This window comes from Dipodomys merriami, unplaced genomic scaffold (assembly GCF_024711535.1).
Source record: "Dipodomys merriami isolate MVZ:Mamm:240054 unplaced genomic scaffold, mDipMer1.0.p SCAF_103, whole genome shotgun sequence".
NCBI lineage: Eukaryota > Metazoa > Chordata > Mammalia > Rodentia > Heteromyidae > Dipodomys > Dipodomys merriami.
The window spans coordinates 1,633,424-1,657,481 of record NW_027202305.1 but is presented as its reverse complement, the minus strand read 5'-3'; the positions used below and the strand labels follow the sequence as shown (position 1 = coordinate 1,657,481).

At 55.9% G+C, this 24,058-nt stretch overlaps 1 protein-coding gene across 4 annotated transcripts in view; it reads right to left on the bottom strand.

Moving 5' to 3' along the window:
- The window catches only part of LOC138809815 (contactin-5), a 463,911-nt gene that overhangs the window by 57,105 nt on the left and 382,748 nt on the right, over positions 1 to 24,058 (bottom strand). For all 4 annotated transcript variants that reach the window (XM_069996830.1, XM_069996838.1, XM_069996810.1 and 1 more), the window contains exons 14-15: positions 9,397 to 9,524; positions 7,247 to 7,422 (exon numbers count right to left, since the gene is read on the bottom strand). In XM_069996830.1, coding sequence (XP_069852931.1) covers positions 7,247 to 7,422; positions 9,397 to 9,524 — 304 coding nt within the window. The remainder of the gene's footprint in view (positions 1 to 7,246; positions 7,423 to 9,396; positions 9,525 to 24,058) is intronic.

Below are 24,058 nucleotides of genomic sequence, written 5' to 3'. Positions count from 1 at the left end.
CCTCCCTTTAAGGCTCTCGGTGGGCCTTCTTCTGCTGGAGGTGGGAAGCTGTTCCCGCGGCCACAGCCCGTCCCCTCTTGACTGTTCACCGCATCTCACTGCCTCGGCCTCAAGACCGGGGCGGCTGCGGGGCGGCGTCTCCCCAGTGCCCGCGAGAGGTGAGGGGAGGAGCGGCCTGTGTGCTGGGGGCGTGGCCAACGGCTGGCCGGGGCGGGGCAGGGATGACAGCGTGGCCTATGGTGGCTGGGCTGGCTCCTCCCCCGGGGGCGGGGATGACAGCGTGGCCAACGGCTGGCCGGGTTGGCTCCTCCCCCGCTGGCTCCTCCCCTGGGGCGGGGATGACAGCGTGGCCAATGGCTGGCCGGGTTGGCTCCTCCCCCGCTGGCTCCTCCCCCGGGGGCGGGGATGACAGCGTGGCCAATGGCTGGCCGGGTTGGCTCCTCCCCCGCTGGCTCCTCCCCCGGGGGCGGGGATGACAGCGTGGCCAATGGCTGGCCGGGTTGGCTCCTCCCCCGCTGGCTCCTCCCCCGGGGGCGGGGCGCGGATGCCACGCGGCCTCCTGGGGTCTCCATCCCCTCTCCGCCCCCCGGGAGGCCCCCAGAGCCCGGTGGTGGTGGACAGCGTGGCGCTCACGCGAGTTCGGGGTCAGGGTCGGTACGCGGCCCTAAGGTCGGGCGTTGAAGCTCACAGGCCGCTTCCCTAGCTCTCTGCTGGCCTTGCCGTTGCCAAGCCGGTTCAGCGCCATTTGTCCAGTTCCCTTTTCTCGGTGGGGAAAACTCCCGAGCCCCGCCCACCAGAGTGCTGCTGACCCTGTCACGTGATCAAACCCAGACCCGCCCACCAGAGTGCTGCTGACCCTGTCACGTGATCAAACCCAGACCCGCCCACCAGAGTGCTGCTGACCCTGTCACGTGATCACACCCAGACCCGCCCACCAGAGTGCTGCTGACCCTGTCACGGGATCAAACCCAGACCCGCCCACCAGAGTGCTGCTGACCCTGTCACGGGATCAAACCCAGACCCGCCCACCAGAGTGCTGCTGACCCTGTCACGGGATCAAACCCAGACCCGCCCACCAGAGTGCTGCTGACCCTGTCACATGATCAAGCCCAGACCCGCCCACCAGAGTGCTGCTGACAGTCACGTGATCAAACCCAGACCTGCCTACTGCAGTGCTGCTGACCCTGTCACGTGATCAAACCCAGACCCGCCTCCTGCAGTGCTGCTGACACTGTCACGTGATCACACCCAGACCCACCTCCTGCAGTGCTGCTGACCCTGTCACGTGATCAAACCCAGACCCGCCCACCAGAGTGCTGCTGACCCTGTCACGTGATCAAACCCAGACCCGCCCACCAGAGTGCTGCTGACCCTGTCACGTGATCACACCCAGACCCGCCTCCTGCAGTGCTGCTGACACTGTCACGTGATCACACCCAGACCCGCCCACCAGAGTGCTGCTGACCCTGTCACGGGATCAAATGGCGCCTGGAAGCAGCCAGGGGTCTGAGAAGCTAAAAGCTAAACATCCGAACACTCAGGATCCTTTAGAACCAAACACAAAACAGCTGCAGAAAGAAACTGTGAAACGAAGGTAGAATTTCAAAGAGGTCTCGGAGCTCATGGTTCCCCGCCCTCGGAAGCCCGCTGAGCGGACGCACTGCCGAGGAGCAGGCCGGCCCTCCGGGGCCTCGCTTCCAGCCGCTGGCGCCAGGGTCTGTCAGGCTGCGCGGGCCCGGAGTCGGGCCTTCCCTCCGAACGGCGCGGGCCCGCCCGGAGTCGGGCCTTCCCTCCGAACGGCGCGGGCCCGGAGTCGGGCCTTCCCTCCGAACGGCGCGGGCCCGGAGTCGGGCCTTCCCTCCGAACGGCGCGGGCCCGCCCGGAGTCGGGCCTTCCCTCCGAACGGCGCGGGCCCGCAGAGCAAGTCACCGCTTCCCCGGCACCACTAACTAGAACGCGCCCTCAGCCATCCATCCCTCACCACACGCCTCAGGCCAGCACCCTGCCCTGCCCCTTCAGTGATTCTTCAGTGACTGTAGGACTGCGCCACCATGCCCAGCCTGTCTTTGAGATAAAATCTAATAAAAAAGAGTAGTGACTGCCTGTGATTTTCCTTTATCTACAGTAATGCCAGCTGCTTGGGAAGCAGATTCGGTGCAGCTGGCTTTCCACTGACACGTTCTGAGTGGTTTATGGTATAGAAAACTTCATATAGATTTACTGGCTCATCAAAAGAAGTCATTGTCAGAATGAGAAGATGCAGGTTGTCCACTTACTGGATGATTAGTAGAAATTTATGTTATGCATGTATTTTAGAAGGACTACAGGTCTAAGCAAAAGTTATTGTTAAGAGTGACCTGGAGTTAGATGAGAATTTGGTTTACTAAACATGAATAAATCAGAGGACTTCATGGTCAAAGTTGGGAAACACAGTACCAATAGTTGTAATAACCAGGTGGTACTCATGGTCAATTTCCAAAGACACCAACACTTCATTCCAGATAAATTAATTTCTTGGTTTGATTAAAAAGACTCCAGAGAGAATAAGGATTGTAAAAATCTCATCTGAGCGCATATATGCATGGAATAGAAAAATAACTCTGGGGAAAAAGAGAAAGCCGCTGGAGTGCTAGATGCATGTAAGTGTGTCTCGGTGTCTGGGGCAGCTGAGTGGGACACATGTTTAACTCCAGGCTCTGCGGTCCAGACACAGGCATTCTATCAGGAGGGAGGGCGTTTCCTATTTCCCATTCTCCACCTTTCCCGATCCAATAATCTGAAAAATCCCATGTGTCTACGAGCACGGGGCTTCCATTTCCTGCTGAGCCCACGGAAGCCAAGCTGCGGGCCTGAGTTCTCCCGCCAGGGCCACGACTCAAATCGTCTTTACCTGTCAACAAGCTTTTGTGTTCTGCTCCTGCAAAAAACACAGGCCAGCAGCAACCCAAGAGACATGTAGATCTGCACACGCGCGTAAAACCCCTCTGGAGGACGCAGCTCTGCACATGTGTGCGCGTGCAAACACACACACACACACAGACCCCAGTGGAGGATGGACGCAGCTCTGCACGCGCACATACACACACACACACACAGACCCCAGTGGAGGACGCAGCTCTGCACATGCACATGTGTACAAACACACACACACAGACCCCAGTGGAGGATGCAGTTCTGCACGCGCACACACACAGACCCCAGTGGAGGACGGATGCAGCTCTGCACATGCACATGTGTACACACACACACACACAGACCCCAGTGGAGGACGCAGCTCTGCACACGCACACACACACACACATACAGACCCCAGTGGAGGACGCAGCTCTGCACACGCACACACACACACACACACACACAGACAGACCCCAGTGGAGGACACAGCTCTGTACACACACACACACACACACACACAGACCCCAGTGGAGGACGCAGCTCTGCACGCGCACACACACACACACACACAGACCCCAGTGGAGGACACAGCTCTGTACACACACACACACACACACACACAGACCCCAGTGGAGGACGCAGCTCTGCACGCGCACATGCACACACACACACAGACACCACCGGAGGACACAGTAATCACAGCATTTGTCACGCTCTGAAAGTGCAGCACAGGGATAAAATCGCTGTCAGGGACGAGGTTGAGCAAGAACGGGGTCTCTCCTAAGCCAGCACCACACGCGGAGTGGTGGACTGCACTTAAATGGCCAGCCAGGTCTGCACACGCGAAGGCCTGACGCATTACCTGACTGAATCAGCTCCACACCCGCCAAGGCCGAGACTCCTGCTGCCGGCTGAGGGCAGCGATCTGCCTGTGAGCATCAGCGCAGAGGAGGGGGGGAGGACGAGGAGGGGGGCGATGGAGGAGGAGGAGGAGAGTCGGTGTGAGGAGGTTGGTCAGTGAGGAGGAGGAGGGTGAGGAGGAGGAGGAGGGTGAGGAGGAGGAGGGTGAGGAGGAGGGTAAGGAGGAGGAGGAGGAGGATCGGTGAGGAAGAGGAGGGTAAAGAGGAGGAGGAGGAGGGTAAGGAGGAGGAGGAGGAGGATCGGTGAGGAGGAGGAGGGTAAGGAAGAGGAGAAGGAGGAGGAGGGTAAGGAGGAGGAGGAGGGTCAGTGAGGAGTAGGAGGGTGAGGAGGAGGAGGGTGAGGAGGAGGGTCAGTGAGGAGGGGGAGGAGGAGGAGGGTGAGGAGAAGGGTCAGTGAGGATGGTGAGGAGGAGGAGGGGGAGGAGGAGGAGGGTCAGTGTGAGGAGGAGGTGGGGGAGGGTGAGGAGGAGGAGGGTCAGTGTGAGGAGGAGGTGGGGGAGGGGGAGGAGGAGGAGGGTCAGTGAGGAGGAGGAGGAGGGTCAGTGAGGAGGAGGAGGAGGGTCAGTGTGAGGAGGAGGTGGGGGAGGGTGAGGAGAAGGAGGGGGAGGAGGAGGAGGGTCAGTGTGAGGAGGAGGTGGGGGAGGGGGAGGAGGAGGGGGGGGGAGGAGGAGGGTCAGTGTGAGGAGGAGGTGGGGGAGGGTGAGGAGGAGGAGGGTCAGTGTGAGGAGGAGGTGGGGGAGGGGGAGGAGGAGGGGGAGGAGGAGGAGGGTCAGTGAGGAGGAGGAGGAGGGTCAGTGTGAGGAGGAGGTGGGGGAGGGTGAGGAGGAGGGGGAGGAGGAGGAGGGTCAGTGTGAGGAGGAGGAGGGGGAGGGGGAGGAAGAAGGGGAAGGTCAGTGAGGAGGGGGAGGAGGAGGAGGGTCGGTGGTCACACACACAGTGGAGTCTCTGAGGAGTGGGCGTGGCGGTGCTCCAGTGGGGCCTGTGTCGCCCCCTGCTCCACCCCTCCCCCCACAGAGTCGCCCGTCCTCCCCACCTGCCCAGCGGCTCCGCCCTGGGGCTCCTCCTCACCACTGCGCCCATGGGAGCTCTGCTGGCCACTGTGCGGCCCGGCAGCCGGCTAGAGCACTGCGGTTAGCGCTGGGGAGCACCGCTGTCAGCTGGGGAGCACTGCGGTTAGCGCTGGGGAGCACCGCTGTCAGCTGGGGAGCACCGCTGTCAGCTGGGGAGCACTACAGTGGGGTCTGGGGAGCACTACAGTGGGGTCTGGGGAGCACTACAGTGGGGTCTGGGGAGCACTATAGTGGGGTCTGGGGAGCACTACAGTGGGGTCTGGGGAGCACTATAGTGGGGTCTGGGGAGCACTACAGTGGGGTCTGGGGAGCACTGCAGTGGGGTCTGGGGAGCACTACAGTGGGGTCTGGGGAGCACCGCTGTCAGAGGTGTGTTCTGCTCTGTGTCCCTGGGGCCCGCTGGCCTTGTGGCTGGACTCTAAGCCGACAGTCCTCCGTCCCTGACGCTTCTCCTTCGGAGCCCAGAGCAGATCAGCTACGCTTCCTTGGATTTCCGAGCTCTGCTCTTCCTCTCTGTGTTGCAGACTCCTATTTCTTGTCCTCGTGGACAGAGGGCATTCACAAGCACAGCACCTCCCCCTCCTCCCTCCCGCAGAGGGCAGGGAGATGGAGGGAGCTCTCTGCTGCCCTTCCCTAACCTATCTTGGGTCCCGAAGCCAGCCCAAGCCCACCAGTATTTGAAGCAAGCAGGGAAAGGGGAGGCCACGTTGGAGGTGCGGGAGAGTCGGGTGGTCGCGTATCTCTGGACAGCATTTTACTGTGCGGAGAGTGGGCGCGCTGGGGCCTGCTGTCTCAGGCAGCTTGGCTGGCGTGGCTGTGTGTGCTGAGCGGGCTCTGCCAGGGCAAGGCCCGGTCTGCACTGTCAAAGGTGAGAATCCAGCGCGATGCCCACAGGGATGCAGCAGGTGTTTGTGAAAAAGATCAGAGACGTCTAAGAAATGAACGGCACTGAGAGGAATGTGTAAAAAGGCAAGAACAAAAGTTCTCACAACCACCTTCATTCATTTTCCGGGTAGAATTTTGGAGAAAGCTTATTTCTATGGCAGGTTTTAGTCATTTTAGAAATCCTTTATGCATCTAATCAGCTCAAATGGAAAAGACCGAGACAATCTATATTTGATGGTATTTCTGCACCACATCTTTCTACTTCATGCTATTACAAAATCTCTAAAACAAAATGATCAAGTGAGGTCAATTAGGGAGAAAGAAAGCCACAGTCCAAATATTTTGCATAGAACTTAGCCCAGACCATCGGGGTGTATTTAATGAGGTGAGTAACGCTGTGGATAATTGTTTCTTCCTGAGTTTCTCTTGTTCATTACAAGGTAAAGTAAGATGAAAAGGTTTAGTTTTGGTTACATTGGCAAATGAGCAGAGAGTGCTCCTCTCTACTCTTTCACCATGAGACTGTTGGGGTGTAGAGCAGAAGGGGCTCCGCGAGGCGGGGGGCGGGTCATTCCTGTACCTCACTGTGGGGTGAATTCGTGCCTGGGGCGTGGGGCTCACGCAGCTGACAGGCACCGACCGGATTCAGCTGGGAAGTCCTCTCGGCCCAGGGCTTTTTTGGTGTTTCACAGAATCTTAAATTCTAATCCCAAATGAGTTTGAATGTTCGGGCTCGGGAGACCTATGGATTTCCAGGTGTTGAGGAAGAGGCCTGACATTATTAATAAGCGACACCATTTTCAAATGGATCTTTGGCTCTCACTCTCCGAGCATCATGGAAAGTTCCAGACCCGCCCCACCCCCCTTCCCTTGCCTCTCTCTGGCTCCCTGGCACTGCTGCACGCTTACGTTGCCAGCTAGTCATGGGGAGGGGCTCTGTGTCTCTGTGGCGGGGGAGTGGGTTAGGTTGTCTTTTGCTGGTTGCCATGTAGACACACGAGTAAAATGGTACAAGAAACGTGCGTGTCCACAGCTGTCTGAGGGCCTGTGGCGCTGAGGCCGGGCTGCAGGCTTGGCGGGAGGCTGTGGGAAGCGAACGGTCCTCCCTCAGCTACTGCTCCTTAGAAGGACGGGTTGCTAGCTACTCTAACAGTTCTTTAAAGGACACAGAGGCCACGTCAGAGAACTGCGGAGAAGAACGTGTAACCCTCGCAATAGCAAAACGGCAGAGCACAGACTCACAATGGATTTCCAAATTCTTTGGGTCGGACGGTTCAAATCACTATTTTTAGTTTGACATCACACAGTAGGAAGACAGTAATTGATTGCATTGACGTTTCCCTGTACTTTCCTTAGCTTTTCATGGACAAAACATTCTTATGGGAGTCAACATTTCTAAAATCATTACGCAAAAAGTAATAAATAGTGTGCAGACTTACAGCCCTGATGCAAAAGTAATAAATAGCGTGCACTTACAGCCCTGATGCTCTCAAAATGCCCGCCGTCTTTCTCGAAGTCAATGGGCTGTCCCTGGAGCGTCCAGTGGAAGGTCACCTCCAGGCTGGCGTCGTGGATCGCTTTGCAGTTCAGAACGACGCTCTCTCCCACGGTTAACTCCGTCCTTTTGGGAGTGAGTTCGATCCTCGTGGGCTCTGGAAGGAAGAGCACCTGGATGAGCCCCACCCGCCGGCAATCCCATTTGATTAGCTGCAAACACCGGAGGGTGTGCATGGCGTGACTGCTCGGGGGCTGGGGCTGCTGACGGGGGACTGGGTGAGGCGGCATCTCTCGAGGGGGGCGGGTGCTGTGCTCACCCGTGGGTGCAGCACAACTGATTTAGAGCTGCAGCTGATGCAGCAGCTCACGTGGAAATGAGAGGCGTGGAGGCCGCTCTGGCCGCCGGAGGAGGCCCTTCAAGTAGTCAAAAGGGGCTCTGACCAGTGCTGCGCGTCTCAGGGGAAGTGCAGGGCCAGGCCCTTGCCCAGAGGCTGAAAGGCAAGGGCAGCACCTTCCTTCGCCCACCAGCCATCTCCGTGGAGGAGGAGCACAGTCCTCCCTGCGCCCTGGGCTCCACGGCGCCCTCTGCAGGCAGAGGAGCAGAAGCCATCCTTCCGCTGATGAAATAGCACCTGCTGCTTGTGGTTGGTTTAATTGAGGTGTAAGAAAGACAATAACGCCGAATGGAAATGTTTCTTAAGCAAACATATTGACCCATAGTTTCAAAAGCCATTTGATGGGTTCAGAGCAGCTCAGCAAGGACCGGTAGAGCTGTGAGCAGGGCGGAGTGCGGCATGCGAAGTGCGCTGGACGGAGCAGGGCTCGCCTTCCTCAGGGCCGGACCTGTGTGCGCCCGCAGACACAGGGCCCAGCGCTCCCAGGGGCGGAGGGTGGCTCTTCTCGTTCTCCTCCATGCAGGACTCTAGCCAGCTGAGAACACACCGCTCCTGACCACGGAAAAGACCCCTTCGCCTCCACGGTCTTCCTAAGCGGGGCCTGGGAAAATGCTCACTAGCGCGCCAGCGTCCCCGGGCGTCCCAGAGGTGCCGGAGCCGTGCGCCGTGCGGCCAGGCCGCCGAGTCCCGGCTTCGGCGCAGACAGGCACCGTGCCGTCCTCCCAGCTCAGAGAGGAGGGAAGGTTAGGGCACGTTCTGTCTAACTCACGACAAACTAATATTTGTGTTGTCTAAAATGGTGGTGTATTCAGCAGCATCGTTTCATTATGCAAAAGACCACGGGCTCCAAGGAGGGGGAAGGAGCCCTGTGGACGGGGTGAAGATCTTTTCAATTCTGACCTTTCCCCTCAACGTCTGCTCTTTTTCTAAGCTCCACTGTGGCTGTCTACAGTACATTTTTATTTCCAAAGACAGAGAAAAATGACCGGTTTGGCATCCTCGGCGGACAGCTTGTCAGCAGTGCATACATCTGCAAGTGCTGACCCTCACCACTCCCATCGCAATTTTTGGACCTAATTTTCAAAAATATTTTCATAGCCTAATGCGATTTTCTGTAAGGAACCTGGTGGTGAAATAAAATCAAATTAGGTACACACCTCTGTTGTGAAAAATATCCTTTGTGACCTGAAGAGATTTTGCCGCTGAGATACAAGATTTTATGTCACTTGTTAGCTGTCAAACAAAAACACTCTGGGCATCTAATTTCAAACTAGAAAATGAAGAACATAATGTTCATTCTATTGAAACATAAATGTGTGTGAAGTCCGAGGCTGCAGACCGGAGTCGGCCGGCTCCGGCCAGCTCCTGCGTCCCACACCCGATGGGCAGCAGACCAGCCCCGACGGCTGCTGATGTCACGGGGGGGAGTCCCTCCCCACAGTCCCCACACCGCGCGTGGTTCAGAGCGTGCCGGGCTGCGCACTGCATGCCTGAGCAGCTGAGGCCGGGAAGGAAACTTCCTGAGGTGTTATCGTTTCAATCGTTCTGGCAAGGCAGAATTTGAATATTTCTACCAACCATGGGTTTCCTCCTCTTAGTGCGTGTCAATGCTGGGGAGCTGGCTGGGAGCTGGGAGTGCAATGCACTGTGCATCCGTGTAGATGCGCGCGCACAGGTACCCGCCCCCCCCGTGCCCCCTCTCCCCCCGCCCCGCACGCAGCCTCCTCTCCTCACCTTTGACCCACAGGGAGGCGAGGATCTCGGCCGTGCCAAAGCTGTTCTCTGCGCGGCATGCGTAGGCCCCCTCGTCCGCCCTGGACGCGCTCAGGATCCGCAGGCTTCCCTCTGGAAGAATAGCTATTCTGAAAATTATTAAAAAAGGTTTTTCCTCTTTTACTGCAAATCAACGAAGAGACACGCGGCTCTGCTGAAGGATGCCAGCACTGCTCGGTGTCGGGAATAAAGCGAGATGAAGGGCCGTGGCAAACGCGGGGTGAAACCAGGGAGGTTTTGCCCGGGAGACGCTGCGCGCTCGCCACGCACGCGGCTCTTCTCACGGTCAGAGGAGCGAGGGCTGCGGGTTCATTTTTCTTGTGACAGCTGGTGACAGCCAATTTTAAAACTGTGGGGAAAGGTGACCCCTGAATTTGGTGATTACAGTGGGCTGCTGTAACTACCTGGCAGTATTTTACTATTTCACCTCAAGCCAAGAGTGACCTAAAATTCAAATATAAAAAGAAACAGCATAAAAAGCACAGAGGGGGACGAGTCCAGAACACAAAATTAATCGTTCCCAGCGAGAGGTGATTTGTGGCGCTCCCTTTGCTGCCCCTGGCCCAGGACACGAGGAGGTGACCCACTCTCTGGCCTCTTTCTGCTTATGTGGTGCTGAGGAATCGAACCCAGGGCCTCATGCATGCCAGGCAAGCGCTCTACCACTGAGCCACCTGCCCAGCCCCTCTCCGGCTCTCTCTAAGCTTGGGATGTGGTCAGCTCGAGGCCCTCGCTCCCCACAAGACCCTTGCTCAAAGTGGACCTTCATTTTCCCGTAAAGGTGAAAACCTAAAGAATTCTTAAACGTTGTAGAAGTTCAGGGGAAATGAGGTTGACACATTCTCCTGTGTGCTCATCGTGACAGGAGTTTGTGGATTTCAAATCTCGTGAGTGCCGGGTCTCTTTCCCTGCCTACCCCTGGGCCCGGTGAATCACGTCGCCGGTGCCCCCTCCCGGCCGCCGGGCTCGGCGAGGTGCTGCGTGCCGGTTCACACTCGCTTCTTTCAGGAGTGAGGGCCAGGGGCGTGTGCGGAAGGACCAGAGAGTGTGGCGAAGTTAAATCAGCATCTCGCCCTCTTTCCCAGGCACAGTCTGTGCTGTGCAGTGTACAAGGGCGAGCCGCTTCCCATACGCGGAGACGGTGGTGGCCAGCCCGGGCTTGGTGTGTGAAGGCTGTGTGCCGCCCGGGCTGGTGTGTGAAGGCTGTGTGCCACCCGGGCTGGTGTGTGAAGGCTGTGTGCCGCCCGGGCTGGTGTGTGAAGGCGTGTGTGCCCCCCGGGCTGGGTGTGTGAAGGCTGTGTGCCACCCGGGCTGGCTGTGTGAAGGCGTGTGTGCTGCCCGGGCTGGGTGTGTGAAGGCGTGTGTGCTGCCCGGGCTGGGTGTGTGAAGGCGTGTGTGCTGCCCGGGCTGGGTGTGTGAAGGTGTGTGTGCAGCCCGGGCTGGCTGTGTGAAGGCGTGTGTGCAGCCCGGGCTGGGTGTGTGAAGGTGTGTGTGCCCCCCGGGCTGGCTGTGTGAAGGCGTGTGTGCCGCCCGGGCTCGGTGTGTGAAGGCTGTGTGCCGCCCGTGAAGGCTGTGTGCCGGCCGCCCCGGCGCTCGGCTGAGTGGTTTCTCCGTCTCTGTCCTCTGGACCCACCGTCACCCACGCCGCTGCAGCCTCTCGCGTCACCCACAGCCGCTCACTCAACGCACACTGCAGAGAACCCCGTGTGCGCGCGTGCGCGTGCGCGCTGCTGGGACCATGGAACTGTAGAGAGACCAGAGAGGCCTGAGTCCGTCCGTCCACATCTCAAACGCGCCGCGCCCTGTCACCTTGTGGCTTTACCCACGACCACCTCTAGCCAGACCCGTTCCGACGTGGACACGCGGGTGGTTCACAAGCCCTGGGGCCGGCCCTCCGCGCCTGTGCTCTGCTCCCGGGCCCGGGAACCACCGCGCAGCCCCCGCTCTGGAGCACAGGAGGGCGCGCGCCGGTGCCCGCACCGAGGGGGGTGGAGGGGGGAGCCCCAGACCCGGCCCTGGAACCCACAGACCCCACCGCCACGGACTCCTCCCCACCACGGCGTGGACAGACTCCGACGTGACAGCGCTGGCTTCAGCTTCCCAACTTAGTTTCAGACGTCCACATCCTTTTACTCCCACGGGCCACACCCACCCTCCCCCGTGTAGCCCATCCCCCAGAACCCACCTCCCCAGGATCCTTAGCCAGCGCGCACTCCCTGGCGTCCCCCTGGCCCCCCCCGCTGGCCGGTGAGGACTGTTCTCAGCGCAGTTAGCATCTGTGCATGCACACAGTCTTAGTCTTTCTCTGTCCTTCTAGTATCTTCCTCGGTGTTCCAGCACGCACACACGAGTGTGGACATGTTCCTTGAGCGGGGGGGGGAGGGGCACCTGAGTGGCCCCTGGTGCTGGAGTTCCAGCCCTTCCTGGGCGGCATCCCCCTCCCATCCCCCCTCCCCTTCCCTCCTCCCCTCCCCCCCATCGCTGAGCACCCTGCACTCTTCCGCTGGTCCCACTTTTTGAAAAACACTTGACAGCTAGAGGCAAACTGTGTGTTCACAGGATCTTTCTCTATTTTCTATTACTTTTCTCTTCTAGGCTTTTGAATTTGATAAAGCTTGTCTCCACCAAATACGTTTCTCCATCTTCCCCTGGAAGCGTTCGGCTTAGCACTAATGAGAAATTGATCTCTCTGAGAAAAAGAAATTAAAACCAAACACAATGAAGGCAGATGAATGGTTTGGGAGCGACTTCGAGGTGGGTTCAACACCTTTCCACGGAGTGGCCTCTAAAACAGAACATGCTGTGGAGAACATTCTGGAGAAGAAGCAACGCCTGGCATGGGTGGAGCCCCGTCGGCCCCGTGCTGGGGAGGGTCGCCAGTCGCTCGCCACCAGCGCAGTCCCACGGGGAGCTGCGGGCGGTGGCACCGAGGACCGGCGCCGTCGACCAGCCCTAGGGTGAACACGAGCCCCCCCGCCGCCCCCGGGCTCTCCACAAACCACTGCGGGCCCAGGGGTACCGTCCAGGGCAAAATCACCACCGTTTGCTATTCCCACCTGAGACGCGTTTCAGTCCGTTTTAAATTATGCTGACCTAATTAGAAAGCTTGACCGCAGCTCAGCTCTTTAATATTCAAGAATACATTTTATTTATTCTCCCTCAGAGAACGGCTGTTCAGCCACGCAGCTCACGCCCTGGTGGAGCAGTAAGCAGATGACTTCACTTCGTTGAATCTTAGGTGTGGCGCTGTGGACAGGGTCAGGGCGCAAAGGCTGTGTCTGGCGGAGCTCGTCAACGGACCCTTAGTTTAAGTCTCTGCTTCATTCATTTCCTACATCTATAAAAATAAGGAGACTGGTTTGGCCTTGTGATACTTTGCCTATTTATCCAGGTCTGAGGGTTTTTCTCCCTCCAGGCCGCCTTCCTAACCTCCTTTCTTTTCAATGGTCCTGGGACGACTCCATCTGTCTGCTTTATTATTTTTTTTCCTCTGAATTTGCCCGGAAGTTTCTTTTCCCTGCAGTGTCTTTGTAAAGACCTTTGCCCAGTGAGGCAGACTTGCACTCCACATGCGGAGTATGGGGTGGTCGGGCCCGGGGATGGCGGTGGGGCCCGGGGATGGCGGTGGGCACCCTGAGCGGGGTCGGGGAGGCGCGCTGAGGGCGGGGAGTGGGGCCCTGTCAGGGAGACCCCCGACTGAGACCGATGGCAAGCGGCCCTGGCCGGGCAGTTCAGCTGAAAGGCCATCGCCTTCGTGGGGCACCTTCCTTGGCACGCTTCAGCAGATGGCGAGCCGTGTCTGCAGGGCAGCGCTGGCCCTCGGGCTCGGGAAGCTCTGCTGCGGGCCTCGCAGTCCTGCCTCGGCCGCGCACACGCGTTTCCTTCTACAGGAAGATGGATGAACGCTTTCCGATAGCGTTCCTGGTTACCTGCCTGCAGGGGAGAGCCTGGGTGGGGCTGTCCCTCCCCTCCCCCCCTCCCCCCCCTCCCCCCCCTCCCCCCCGGTTCACTTGTCATCTCAATTTTCTTCACAAAATGCATCGACTCGAGTTCTCTGTATCCACGGAAGGGAGGCTTCCCGAGTCCCGAACACGCACGAGTTTCCTGTTAAACAGAAGCGGTGTGGCGCTTGGAGAGGCCTTCCGCACGGTCTGCAGGCAGGGTGAGGCGCAGCGCCGCCTGTGAGCTCAGCTAACTTTGGGGAGCCCCTGGCTTGGCATCGCGTCTGCCTGTGGGGACCCAGGGCGAGCTGGTGTGGCGTGGGACACTGTCGGGCGGGCTGGGCAGGGTGACAGCCGTACTCTGAATAGTTGAAGATGACACAAATTTACACTGTGGCACAGTTACAAACTCCTTCATGAAAAAAACAGCAAGGCAGAAAGCAGGACTTGTGGGGTCCAACCCTTTTCCTGCCCCATTGGCTGTGTGCCGTGAGCAAGCCATTTCACTACAACGCAATTCCTTTCACTCGACAGTGAGGAAGTCAGTCTAACGGCTTCCCCTGTCTTTCTGTTGTTTACACCGCAGCCTTCTAGGCTGAGGTGATTCATCGGCAAGCCCTAGGAGAAGGAAGGCAGGGTCTCGGTGCGCTGCGCCCCTCACCGGCCAGCTGCCCCTTGGGCCGGCGCGCGGGCGGCGTTCCCACGGATTCAGAACAGCCTTATGTTACTTACGGGAGCCCGGAGGGGAGCCGGAGTTAATTTAAAAAGTTCTTCCTGACGTAATTAGCATCCGCCGTGAGGAACCGCCTGTGTGAACTCGCGGCTTGCTTGGAGGTGAATCGGAGACGCTGGCCTTCCATCGTGCGAAAGGAGCAGCAGCTCTGTGTCTTTCAGAGAGCACAAACCCCTTTCTACTTCTGAGTGTGCTCTCGAGTGTGACAGTGGCGCGCGTGACCTCGGGCCTCGCACTTGCCAGGCAGGTGCTCTGCCACGCGCGCCCCTTGTTTGAAGGGGGGCCTCGCTTTATGCCCTGGTGGTCCTGGACGTCGGTCCCCTGTGCTGCTGGGGACTGCAGGCAGGCCCCACGGCCCCTGCCGTCGGCTGGGGTGGAGTCTCTCCTCTCTCCACCTCCATGCTCAGGCTGGCCTCGAACTTGCACCCACGCTCCCCAAGTCACTGCACATGTCTCAGACGGCAGTTCCCCACTAAACACCACTGGAAAGGGGCCTTAGTCTCCAGTCCTGCTCTGGAGTATAAAGTCCCAGTGACACCATAGAAAATACACATTTAAGTCAGGGGCAGGTGGCTCACGCCTGTAATCCTAGCTACTCAGGAGGCTGAGATCCGAGGACCATGGTTTGAAGCCAGCCCAGGCAGGAAAGTCTATGAGTGAGACTCTTATCTCCAATTAACCAACGAAAGCCGGAGCAGAGCTCTGGTTCAAGTGGTAGAGCGCTACCCTTGAACAAAAACGCTTAGGTGCAGCACCCAGTCCCAGAGTTCAAGCCCCAGGACTGACAAAGAAAAAAGAAAGAAAATAGGTATTTATTCAATCCCAAAAAATTTATCATAGGTCATGGCCTGCATCCACGCATCACACATCTTTTACAGTTAAAGGATTAATGAACTGGAGGTGCTGCTTTTGGCTTGCTAGGACTAATTAAATGGACTCGAACCACTGAGCATCTACTAGTAATCATTCTGTAGAGAACTACAAAGGTGGCTAGTTAAGGTCAGCGGTTGCCATGGTAACAAGTCAAAGAGTCACTAACTCAGGAGAGTACCATCCAGTGATACAGGCGTTAATGTGAAAGCTCAGGAAGTAAATTAATTTCCCGTCTGCAGTTTCTTTCCAGTTCTGATGCAGGACGTCACATGCCGGTGGCCTTTCCCCTGCGCAGAGCTCGCTGGAGCACATGACTTCAGAGCAGAGCACTTCCAGGACCATGCGGGGCTCCATCGCTCTGTGGACCGCATCCCCTTTCCTTGTGAGACTCCTGCCAGCGCCTGGCCCCGCTGGAACTCAAGAAATGTGCATCCCTCAGCACCCTCGGGAGGTGAGGAGGTGACTCAGGTGCTGGGTGGAATCCATCAACAAGCCCTTGGGAACTCTCGCATTCATTCTTCAGGAAGGAGAGGTTGGCACTTAGGCCATTTGATCATCAGAAAAATCGCCTGGCTTTTACAACGGGCGCGTCTATGTGTCTTCGCCAGGTCATTTCAGCAAAGATACTACGCAGAGCCAACCCGCATGTCTGATCCGTGTGTTGTAAACTCTGGTCATAAGTAGCACTTCCTTCACCTCAAGGAAATAAACCTAATGTTGAAATTTTGGAAAGAATTATTGACGATTCTACATAATCCATTCCTGTTGAAAATCGAATGCTTTCATACTGCTGCCAGGAAAGAATGTACTGGCCAGTCAGCTCCTCTGGGAAATGAGCGAGTCCCCACCGATGGGGAGGGTTTGCCGTCTTATGACGTAACTTGAGCGTCGTAACGCCGGAGTATCTATCATGACCACCGTCTGGCCACGCAAGGGCCCAGCTGGCTTCTGATTTTTAAGTGTTTGCTCAGTGCCGTTGCCTTTACCGTTTCTCATAAGTCAGATGGACGGAAACTTACAGTTTTATTACCTCATTCTGCTATTACTTTTATTGGAAAACTCTTTTTGTGGTTAAGTCATTCAAAATTAATGCATTTCTTTCTGTTTTCTTTTTCTCTGTGTTTTTGAGACTCAGCGTGCAGCCGGTGTGCCCTCTCTGCCCTGCATGCAGGGGTCACAGGCCAGCTCACCACACCCTCAGGCACGCGTGTTTTACGGGTAAAATCAACCTTCTAGGAGATGGCGTGGTTTGTGGTTGGTCATGGGGCTTGGACTCAGGGCCTGGGCGCTGTCCCTGAGGATTGTTGCTCAAGGCTGGCGCTCTACCATTTTGGCTGCAGCGCCCCTTCCTGACCTGCTGACCTCGTGCTCTGGGAGGCAGGTGCTGGCCTGAGCGTCTCCTCAGAATCCTCAGACCCGATGACCCCCGCCTGCCCGGGGCACAGGGTGCAGATCGGTGCCCGCCCCTCCATCCTCTCAGGGAACCAGGGGAGGTCTCGGGCACGGCCCCCCTCCCCCCCAGAGTCCTCCACTGGAAAAGCTCCCTCCCTCCCTCCTTCAGCAACCATCCTGCCTCCCCAGACCCCCTGCAGCAGAAACCCTCAGCCAGGTCCTCCTGCCGCCTGTCCCTCGCATCTGCTTCTAAAACTCATTACAAGACATCTCGGCCCCAACAAGGCCAGGCACACGGCCGCTGCCGTCACTGGTCGCCGGCAAGCCCCACTTCACGGCATCCACGCACAGGCGCCCCCTCCCCTGCTTCCTAGGCGGCTCACCATCCTGGAAGCCCCGCTTCCCTCCCTCCCTCCCTCCGTCTGTCCCTCTGTGCCCTTCCTCCTCCCTCCCTCCCTCCGTCTGTCCCTCTGTGCCCTTCCTCCTCCCTCTCTCCCTCCGTCTGTCCCTCTCTGCCCTCCCTCCTCCCTCCCTCCCTCCGTCTGTCCCTCTCTGCCCTTCCTCCTCCCTCCTTCCCTCTGTCTGTCCCTCTGCCCGCCGGCCGGTCCTCACTCCCCCTCCGGGGGCCTGGCGGTCTGGGTTTTCTCGGCCTCGGTGCCTCTCCCGGGCCCCTGCCCCTGCTCTCCAGATGCGGGCATCGCGTTGGTGTTGTTTCAGGTGTGCAGACTAACCCCATATCTGCACATCCACGTCAGACTGTGCCAGACGCCTCCACCTCGGCCTCTGACTTCTCCCAAAGCTGTCCGTAACTGTTTTCTTTCTGGTGGTTGTAGGGACTGGACTCGGGCTTCGTGCTCACAGGCAGGTGCCCCCCCGCCCCCGCTTTGCCTGCAGTTGATATTGAGTGCGACTGCACTGCTGCGAATGGAGGACCCGGAGCCACACGGCGCCATTCGTGAGGTCTGCTCGTGGACGGAGCCCACAGTGGAACACGTTCTTTTCATCCTCACACCAGCCACCTTGGGATAGAAAGCAGCTGCATTTGTGTAGACGAAGAGAGACTCATCTACACGTAGATCGGCCCTTTACAGACCAGGAGGCGCACAGGTGGTCAGCCGATCCCCAGGACAGCCGCGGGCTGTGGACGCCGCCTCTGCCGTCGAACCGTCCGCGCGGCGTGGCGCCTCCGGAACTCCGCGTCCGTCTGCTGCTTTTGGGCTCATAGCTTTCCCGCTACACACCAAGTGTTTAGTACATCAGCACCTGCATCCCCACTGTGTATTTTCTTCCGCCAGGCCGTCCTCCTGTGTGAATGAACTGTGGCTCTACTAGGTTATTAAGAAAAACACCACTCAATGTAGATTTACACAAAATAGGCGGCAAAGCTCCCGCCGCCAGAACCCAGCCTCGCGTGCCCTGCGGCCGCGTCCCGCGGTCCCCGATAGTAAGGAAGCAGGAGAAACGCCCCCTCTCGGGCGGCAGGGCTGTGTGCAGGTGCGTGCGGGACTAGCTCACGACCCCACGCTCCGGATCCAGGGAGTCTTGTTCTGACGCTGGGCAGCAGCTGAGCGGGACGCAGGCCCAGGCCCCGGGGGTGGCCGGGATCGGCACAGCCCTCTGTGCTGGCCCACATGCGTGTGCACGCGGCCCTCCACCTCAGCCCGGTGGCTGACAGGGCGGGATGCAGAGACCGAATCCCCGGAGGGTTCGGATTTCTGGCTCTGTAGACGAAGCCCGTCCGTCTGTCCGTAGTCAGTAAGGCTTCCTGCATCCCCGCGTGCTGGGAAAGCCGACAGCCAGGGCCGAGGGAACCAAAGGGTAAACAATGACAGCAAAGCACTTTGCAAACACCAGCTCTTAATTGACTCCCGGTTAAGGAGCCTGTTAGGCAGTGATGTCTCCCCAGAGGCTCCGGGACCGTCCTGTTCTGGGGCACACCTCCCACACTGCCCACAGCCCTGCTGCTGGGTGTCACGGGTGCCCCGCACCCACAGCCTCACGGAGCCAGAAGGCGGCTGGGCCAGGGTGCCACGGCGACTCTTCACGGGGCCCTCATGCCATCGGTGGCGGCAGCCATGGGGCTGATTTGCAGTGAAGCCCAGGTTCGCTTTTTACAAGAACCGTAGGGTGTGCTGTGGGAACAAGACCCTGGAGTTGCTTCCTCCCTGCGCCCCTCCCCCCGCGCCCCTCCCCCCCTGCACTCCTCCTCCCTACACTGCTCTACGGGGGGGGGGGGGTGCGCCATGGTGTTGACACACATGCATAATTACACTGTGATCCAACAGCCCCTCCCCTGCTCCCCTCACAGGGCCTCCAAACCCCACGGGCCAACAGTGCTCAGTGAGTCCTGTGCTGTGAACACTCCCAGTGTGAAGTCAGGGTGCTCGGGCGGGGCAGGCGCCCATACCCCATGAGCAGCACGACGGTCCAGATGATGGTGACCACATCACAACCCACCAGACCCAGAACGTCCTGGGCAGCCTGAGGCGGGGCCAGCTGCAGAGAGCAGAAGACCGGACTCAGCAGGTGACCGACTAGGACGCTGGCACAGCCTCGAGTTCCGACAGACACTGCAGGTCCTCAACCCAGACGCGAGGTGAAAAGCCACCGCAGGGTAACGTCAGCCGCACTTACTGGCCAGGCGCAGTGGACTCGCACCCTGTGGCAGGAAGCCAATGCCACGGTGCTGGGGCTTTGTCCTCTCTGAACCCCGTGAACCATGCTGAGCCAGCAGAGACGTTACACACACACACACACACACACACACACACACACACACACACACACACACACACACACGTTATTTAGTAAGGAAGATCAGTGACAGAAGGGAGTTAAATGAATGATCTGCCACAGTCTTCATAGTTTTGCAGTAAGAAGAACGAACACTGGATTTATCTGGGAGATTGAAATATATATGTAAAAAGCCTCAGCGCCAACACAGATGAACTCAGACCCAACACAGAATGAGAATATTCCTCAGCACCAGCTGAACATGTTGTCTCTTTTGTTTTTAGTATCCCTAGAGAAAATAAAGTAATTAATTTCATAACACCCCAACTCCATCCATTACCCAATTAGCAATTAATTAAGCCAGGACACACGGAGAATTCTCTAGGCAGGAGACGCAGCGAAGCGGTGCAGGTGAGGAGGTGGGCGCGCGGAGCGGGGCAGGGACAAGCCATTGCGGCGTCCTTGGGCTTGGACCGGCGTCCAGCACGGTGCCCCGCCCCACCGGGCAGGCGTGGGGGGAGTGGGGGGAGGTGGGGGGATGGGGGAGTGGGGAAGTGGGGGAGGGGCTTTCGGGACGCTGGTTATTTGGCTGCATCTTGAAAGGCAGAGCTCTAGGCACATCAGCAGGGGCTGGCGATTTTAGCACTTCAAGCTGATGACGAGAATGAGCGGTTTTGTTGCAAGGGTTTTCTGGTCCTCTACCACACACTGGCACCAGGTCATGCCGAGGAAATGAACAAGAGCACAACATGGCCTCTCGCGGGAGAGTCCTGCCCACTGGCGCCAGTGACCGTAAACAGAGTCTTTAATAATAAAACGACAATCAATCATTTGCTGGGCATCAGTCACACGCCAGGGACTGAAGCAAACACTTTATGATGACCTCATTTAAATCTCTGCTCCTCACTCCAGAACACGTGAAAGGGAGGCGAGGGGAGCCGCGGGGGCCAGCGACAAGCAGAAAGATGAGGAGGCTGAGTTCTGCTGGAGGAAGCTGGCCCCAGGGCCAGAGATTCCCCAAGCAGGTGCTGCAGGTGGACTGTCTCAGTCAACGGGGAAAGTCAGGTGTAGAAAGCTGAATTTTGAACATAATTGAACTTTCAGAAGGAGCTGTCAGTCTTTAGTATTAAGAACTGTACTTCCCTTATCATCTTGTTAATACACTTACAGAGTTTAAGCATCTACTATTTGAATCCTTAGAAGTATTTACGTGTTTTTTGGCATTGAGCGTTTCCAAGTCCACTTGTGGCTGTCTTTGTTCATTTCTGACATTTCACCTGCTAGACTCACTTTTGTGTTTAGAGGTTATCACAAGAAAACATTACAATCCATCTGTTTTGGGGAGAACCATCTCTGAAATCAGATGCAAGGTATCTTGTTCAAGTTTGAGCCCTTGTAATAGCCCATGGCTGGTGACGTTCCCTTGGTAACTTCCCCCAGAGGCAGTATCAAGAAGGACAAAGGGCAGATCTTCTGTCCCCTCCAGGAGGGCTGGCCAAGGGCACTGGGCACTCCGTGCAGGCAAACTTACTCTATGTGGCTTCTGGTGAATGGTGAATGGTTACAAAAGCTTGTTAAAAACACAGGATCCATGTAAAAGTACGCTGGTCTGCATTGCCAGAAATAAACAAGGAATCTGAATTTTCCAACTCCGGATTATTTGCCCACCCACTTTGAAGGGACTGAGTGTGACACACTGAAGTGAATCGCGGCCGCCCTGCACGGGCAGCGAGCGCTCTGTGTTGGCACTTCTTTGGGCTCCTGTGGGTGCGGGGCTGAGTTCCCCCGCTGCCGCTGCCCTCCGGCATGTGGGTTCCCGTCACTGTTAATGGCGTGCCTGCGCGGCCCCGCAGAGCCGTTTCCTTTAAACCACGTGGCTGTGGTGCTGATAAAACTCCTGAAGGGTTTCCAAATGTCTTTCATGTATGTGTCCATTTTGTAATATAATGAAAAATATTAATAACATCTAAGCTTGGCTCTTTTATAAAGGCTTTCTTAATTTATAGTCCATAATTAAATTCTAAAGTGCATAGAGAAAAACACTAAAGAATTTTAAAATGAGTTGCTTCTCTATTTGTAAATTATAAATCAAGAGCACTAGCTTTGTTCTGTACTGAAAATAAAAATTGAGATATTCATACCTACTAAAGTTTTCAAGGCAGTTAAGTTATGTTCAAGAAATATACATTCTTGGTGAAGTGGTTGTCTCTCTTTAATATTAAAATCTCTACTATATTAATAGCGCACCACTTGGTTTTGGCTTGACAAAGTGCATATGGAGATTTTACTGCTTAGTTCCTAAAAATTTAACTACAACATCACATGATATTCTCAAAAGATAAATGTCTTTCATGCAGATTGCTGAAATGCCTGAACTGGAAAGCTTATTTTAAGACTGTGCATAATGGGCCAATCCATGAAATGTCTATGCAAAAATAAGCTACAAGTGCCAATAAATATATTTTTAAAAACTCTAAAATGAAAAAACTTAAACAATCAAGAGCAGACTTGAATAATTAGCATACACTTAAGGAATGAAAATAGGAATGCAGAGCAGTCCTGTCTGGGGCGCTGGTGGCAGTGGGGGGTGTGTGCGTGGCACTGGAGCAGAGGCCTGTGGAGCTGGTGTGGGGGGGGCGGGTGGGGCAGTGGTGGAGGTGAGTCTGATCAAGGTTCGAGCACTGTACACACAGATGGACAGGAAAGCAAACCCTGGTACAACTAGTCTAGGCTGATTTAAAACAAGTCTCAACACCTGCACCCTGGGCAGTTTCTCTGTCTTACGCTTACTTGTTTGCCTGCCCTCGTTCATTTAGCGCCGTGTGTGAAGGAGTGCAGGGGGGTGGGGGGGACAGTCAGGATGCCACGGGGAGCGTGCACACAGCCCGGCAGTGTGCAAGGCTGTGAAGCAGGACTAGCCTGCTGAAGGGGACCAGGACGCAGGAATCCACTGGAGGAGGAGCTGGGGTCTGGCCACAGCTCAAAGCCTGCTGTGAGCCAGCTGGCATGGCTGGTGATCAGCAGTGCTCCAACGGCGGCACCCTTGTAAAGGATTCAGTGAGCTTGGCTTTGGATGTGGGAGGGTCTTATTAAAATATTTTGGAAGAAAGGGGCACCTGCATATTTCTCTATGGCCCCATGCCTGTCCTCAGGTCTGGTGTGAACCAGTAGGAAATCTGTAGAAATCAGGATTGCATACAATACATCTTTTACATGAGGACAATAGCTAGGATTCCAGAAGGGTTCTGGAAAAAACTAAACCAGACACTGCACACAAGTGAAGTGCTTCCCACAGTACTTGGCTGGAGGTAAGCACTGAACACGGGCGGTTTCTGTGGGGCCGGAGACAGGCTGGGCTCACCCAAAGACAATCCCATCTATACCTGTGTAGATTCAAGCGAAGTGCACCATCACATAACCACTGCCAAATTTGTGTGTTTCTGTCAGATGGCACCACAGATAATAATTAAAAAACACCTTAATGCCAGTGGGTGTCCAATACATATTGACTCATTTATCAGTAACTTTCTCTAATCCTATAAGATTACCATCTATTGAACAAACTGCAGTCCAATCATTCATTGCTATTAATCTTGTGTGCTAACTTCTTCAAGCCAGATATCCCGCTCCATTAGATTCATTTCTGGCCCTCAAATTACTGTCCCACTATTTATTTGAATCAGGTTCAAATAAACTTTATTTGAATTAGGGTTAAACTGCAATTTATTTGAATCAGGTTAATATAAAAAAACAATCTCTGCCTTAGGAACTTGAGATAGTTAACAAATTTAGGGAAGAACTTTTTTAATTAGGAAGAATGATTAATTTAAACATTTTAACGCACAACAGGCATTATAAAAGTTAAAATGATACCAAGAGTTACATAAAGTGATGTACATTCCTTTCATGATCAGCATAAAAATTCCCTCTATTGATGTTTATCATACTGGGAGGTTGAGGTGTATGATTTATGAATTTGATTCCTTGGCATGAAACATTAAGGCCAGATAAATAGGAAGATGTAAAAAATGTGCTGATTTTCATCTAACAGGAAGAAAAACCTGATGGTAAAAGCATTTCATACTTAATGGATAGAAATTGAGACTGGCTGGCTTCCTGACATCAAAGCTGGGTAGTTAGTTCTATCGGGCTCCTGAGTTTGAGACAAAAATGGGTACACTCAGGGACAACAAGGCAGGACTGTTTGGGGAAATGGGTCTCATAAAAGGCATGGACTAGTGAACCCCTGCTCATGCAAGGTGTATTAACAAACTTGTGCATTGAACATGGCAACAAATCAGAAGACACCACCATTTAAAAGCTACCAAGTGGCAAAACAAGCAAAAAACCCAAAAACGCATATATCTAACCCAGTGAATGGAATGAGAAGATCCAGGAATGTACCCAAGCAAGTACTGTCATTTGGTTCCTGACAAAGGTTCTGAGCACAGACACTGCAAACGAGACAAGAGCTGAGGAGACCGGGTGTCCACACCGCACAGACGGAGACCGGATCCTGGGCCCTTTCAACGTAAGCCCGGAAACTCTGAAACTACCTCGGCATTGTAGAGGAAACCACTCCAAGATCCAATCACAGGCCAAGACTTCTGAACAGGGAGGGCTCCGGAGAGTGAGAACAGGTCAATGGGGCTGTATCAAATGGAAAAGCTCTGCCCAGCAAAAGAACCAGGCAGCAGCGAGAAGCCCCACCGGTGGGAGAAAACGCTTGCTGAGTCTCGCCTAGCAGGTGACTCACAGCTCCGACATTTAAACGCCAAAGTAGCTCTCCAGTCAGGAAACGGGAAAACGAGATACTTTTCAAATAAAGTGCGACAAATGGCCAGCACATGAATAAAGAAGTGTTTGCCATCCTGAACCACCAGAAACAGAATGACTGTCATGGAGACCCAGAGTGGTGACCTGGGTGAGAGGTGGGGCCCCGGGGGGGGGG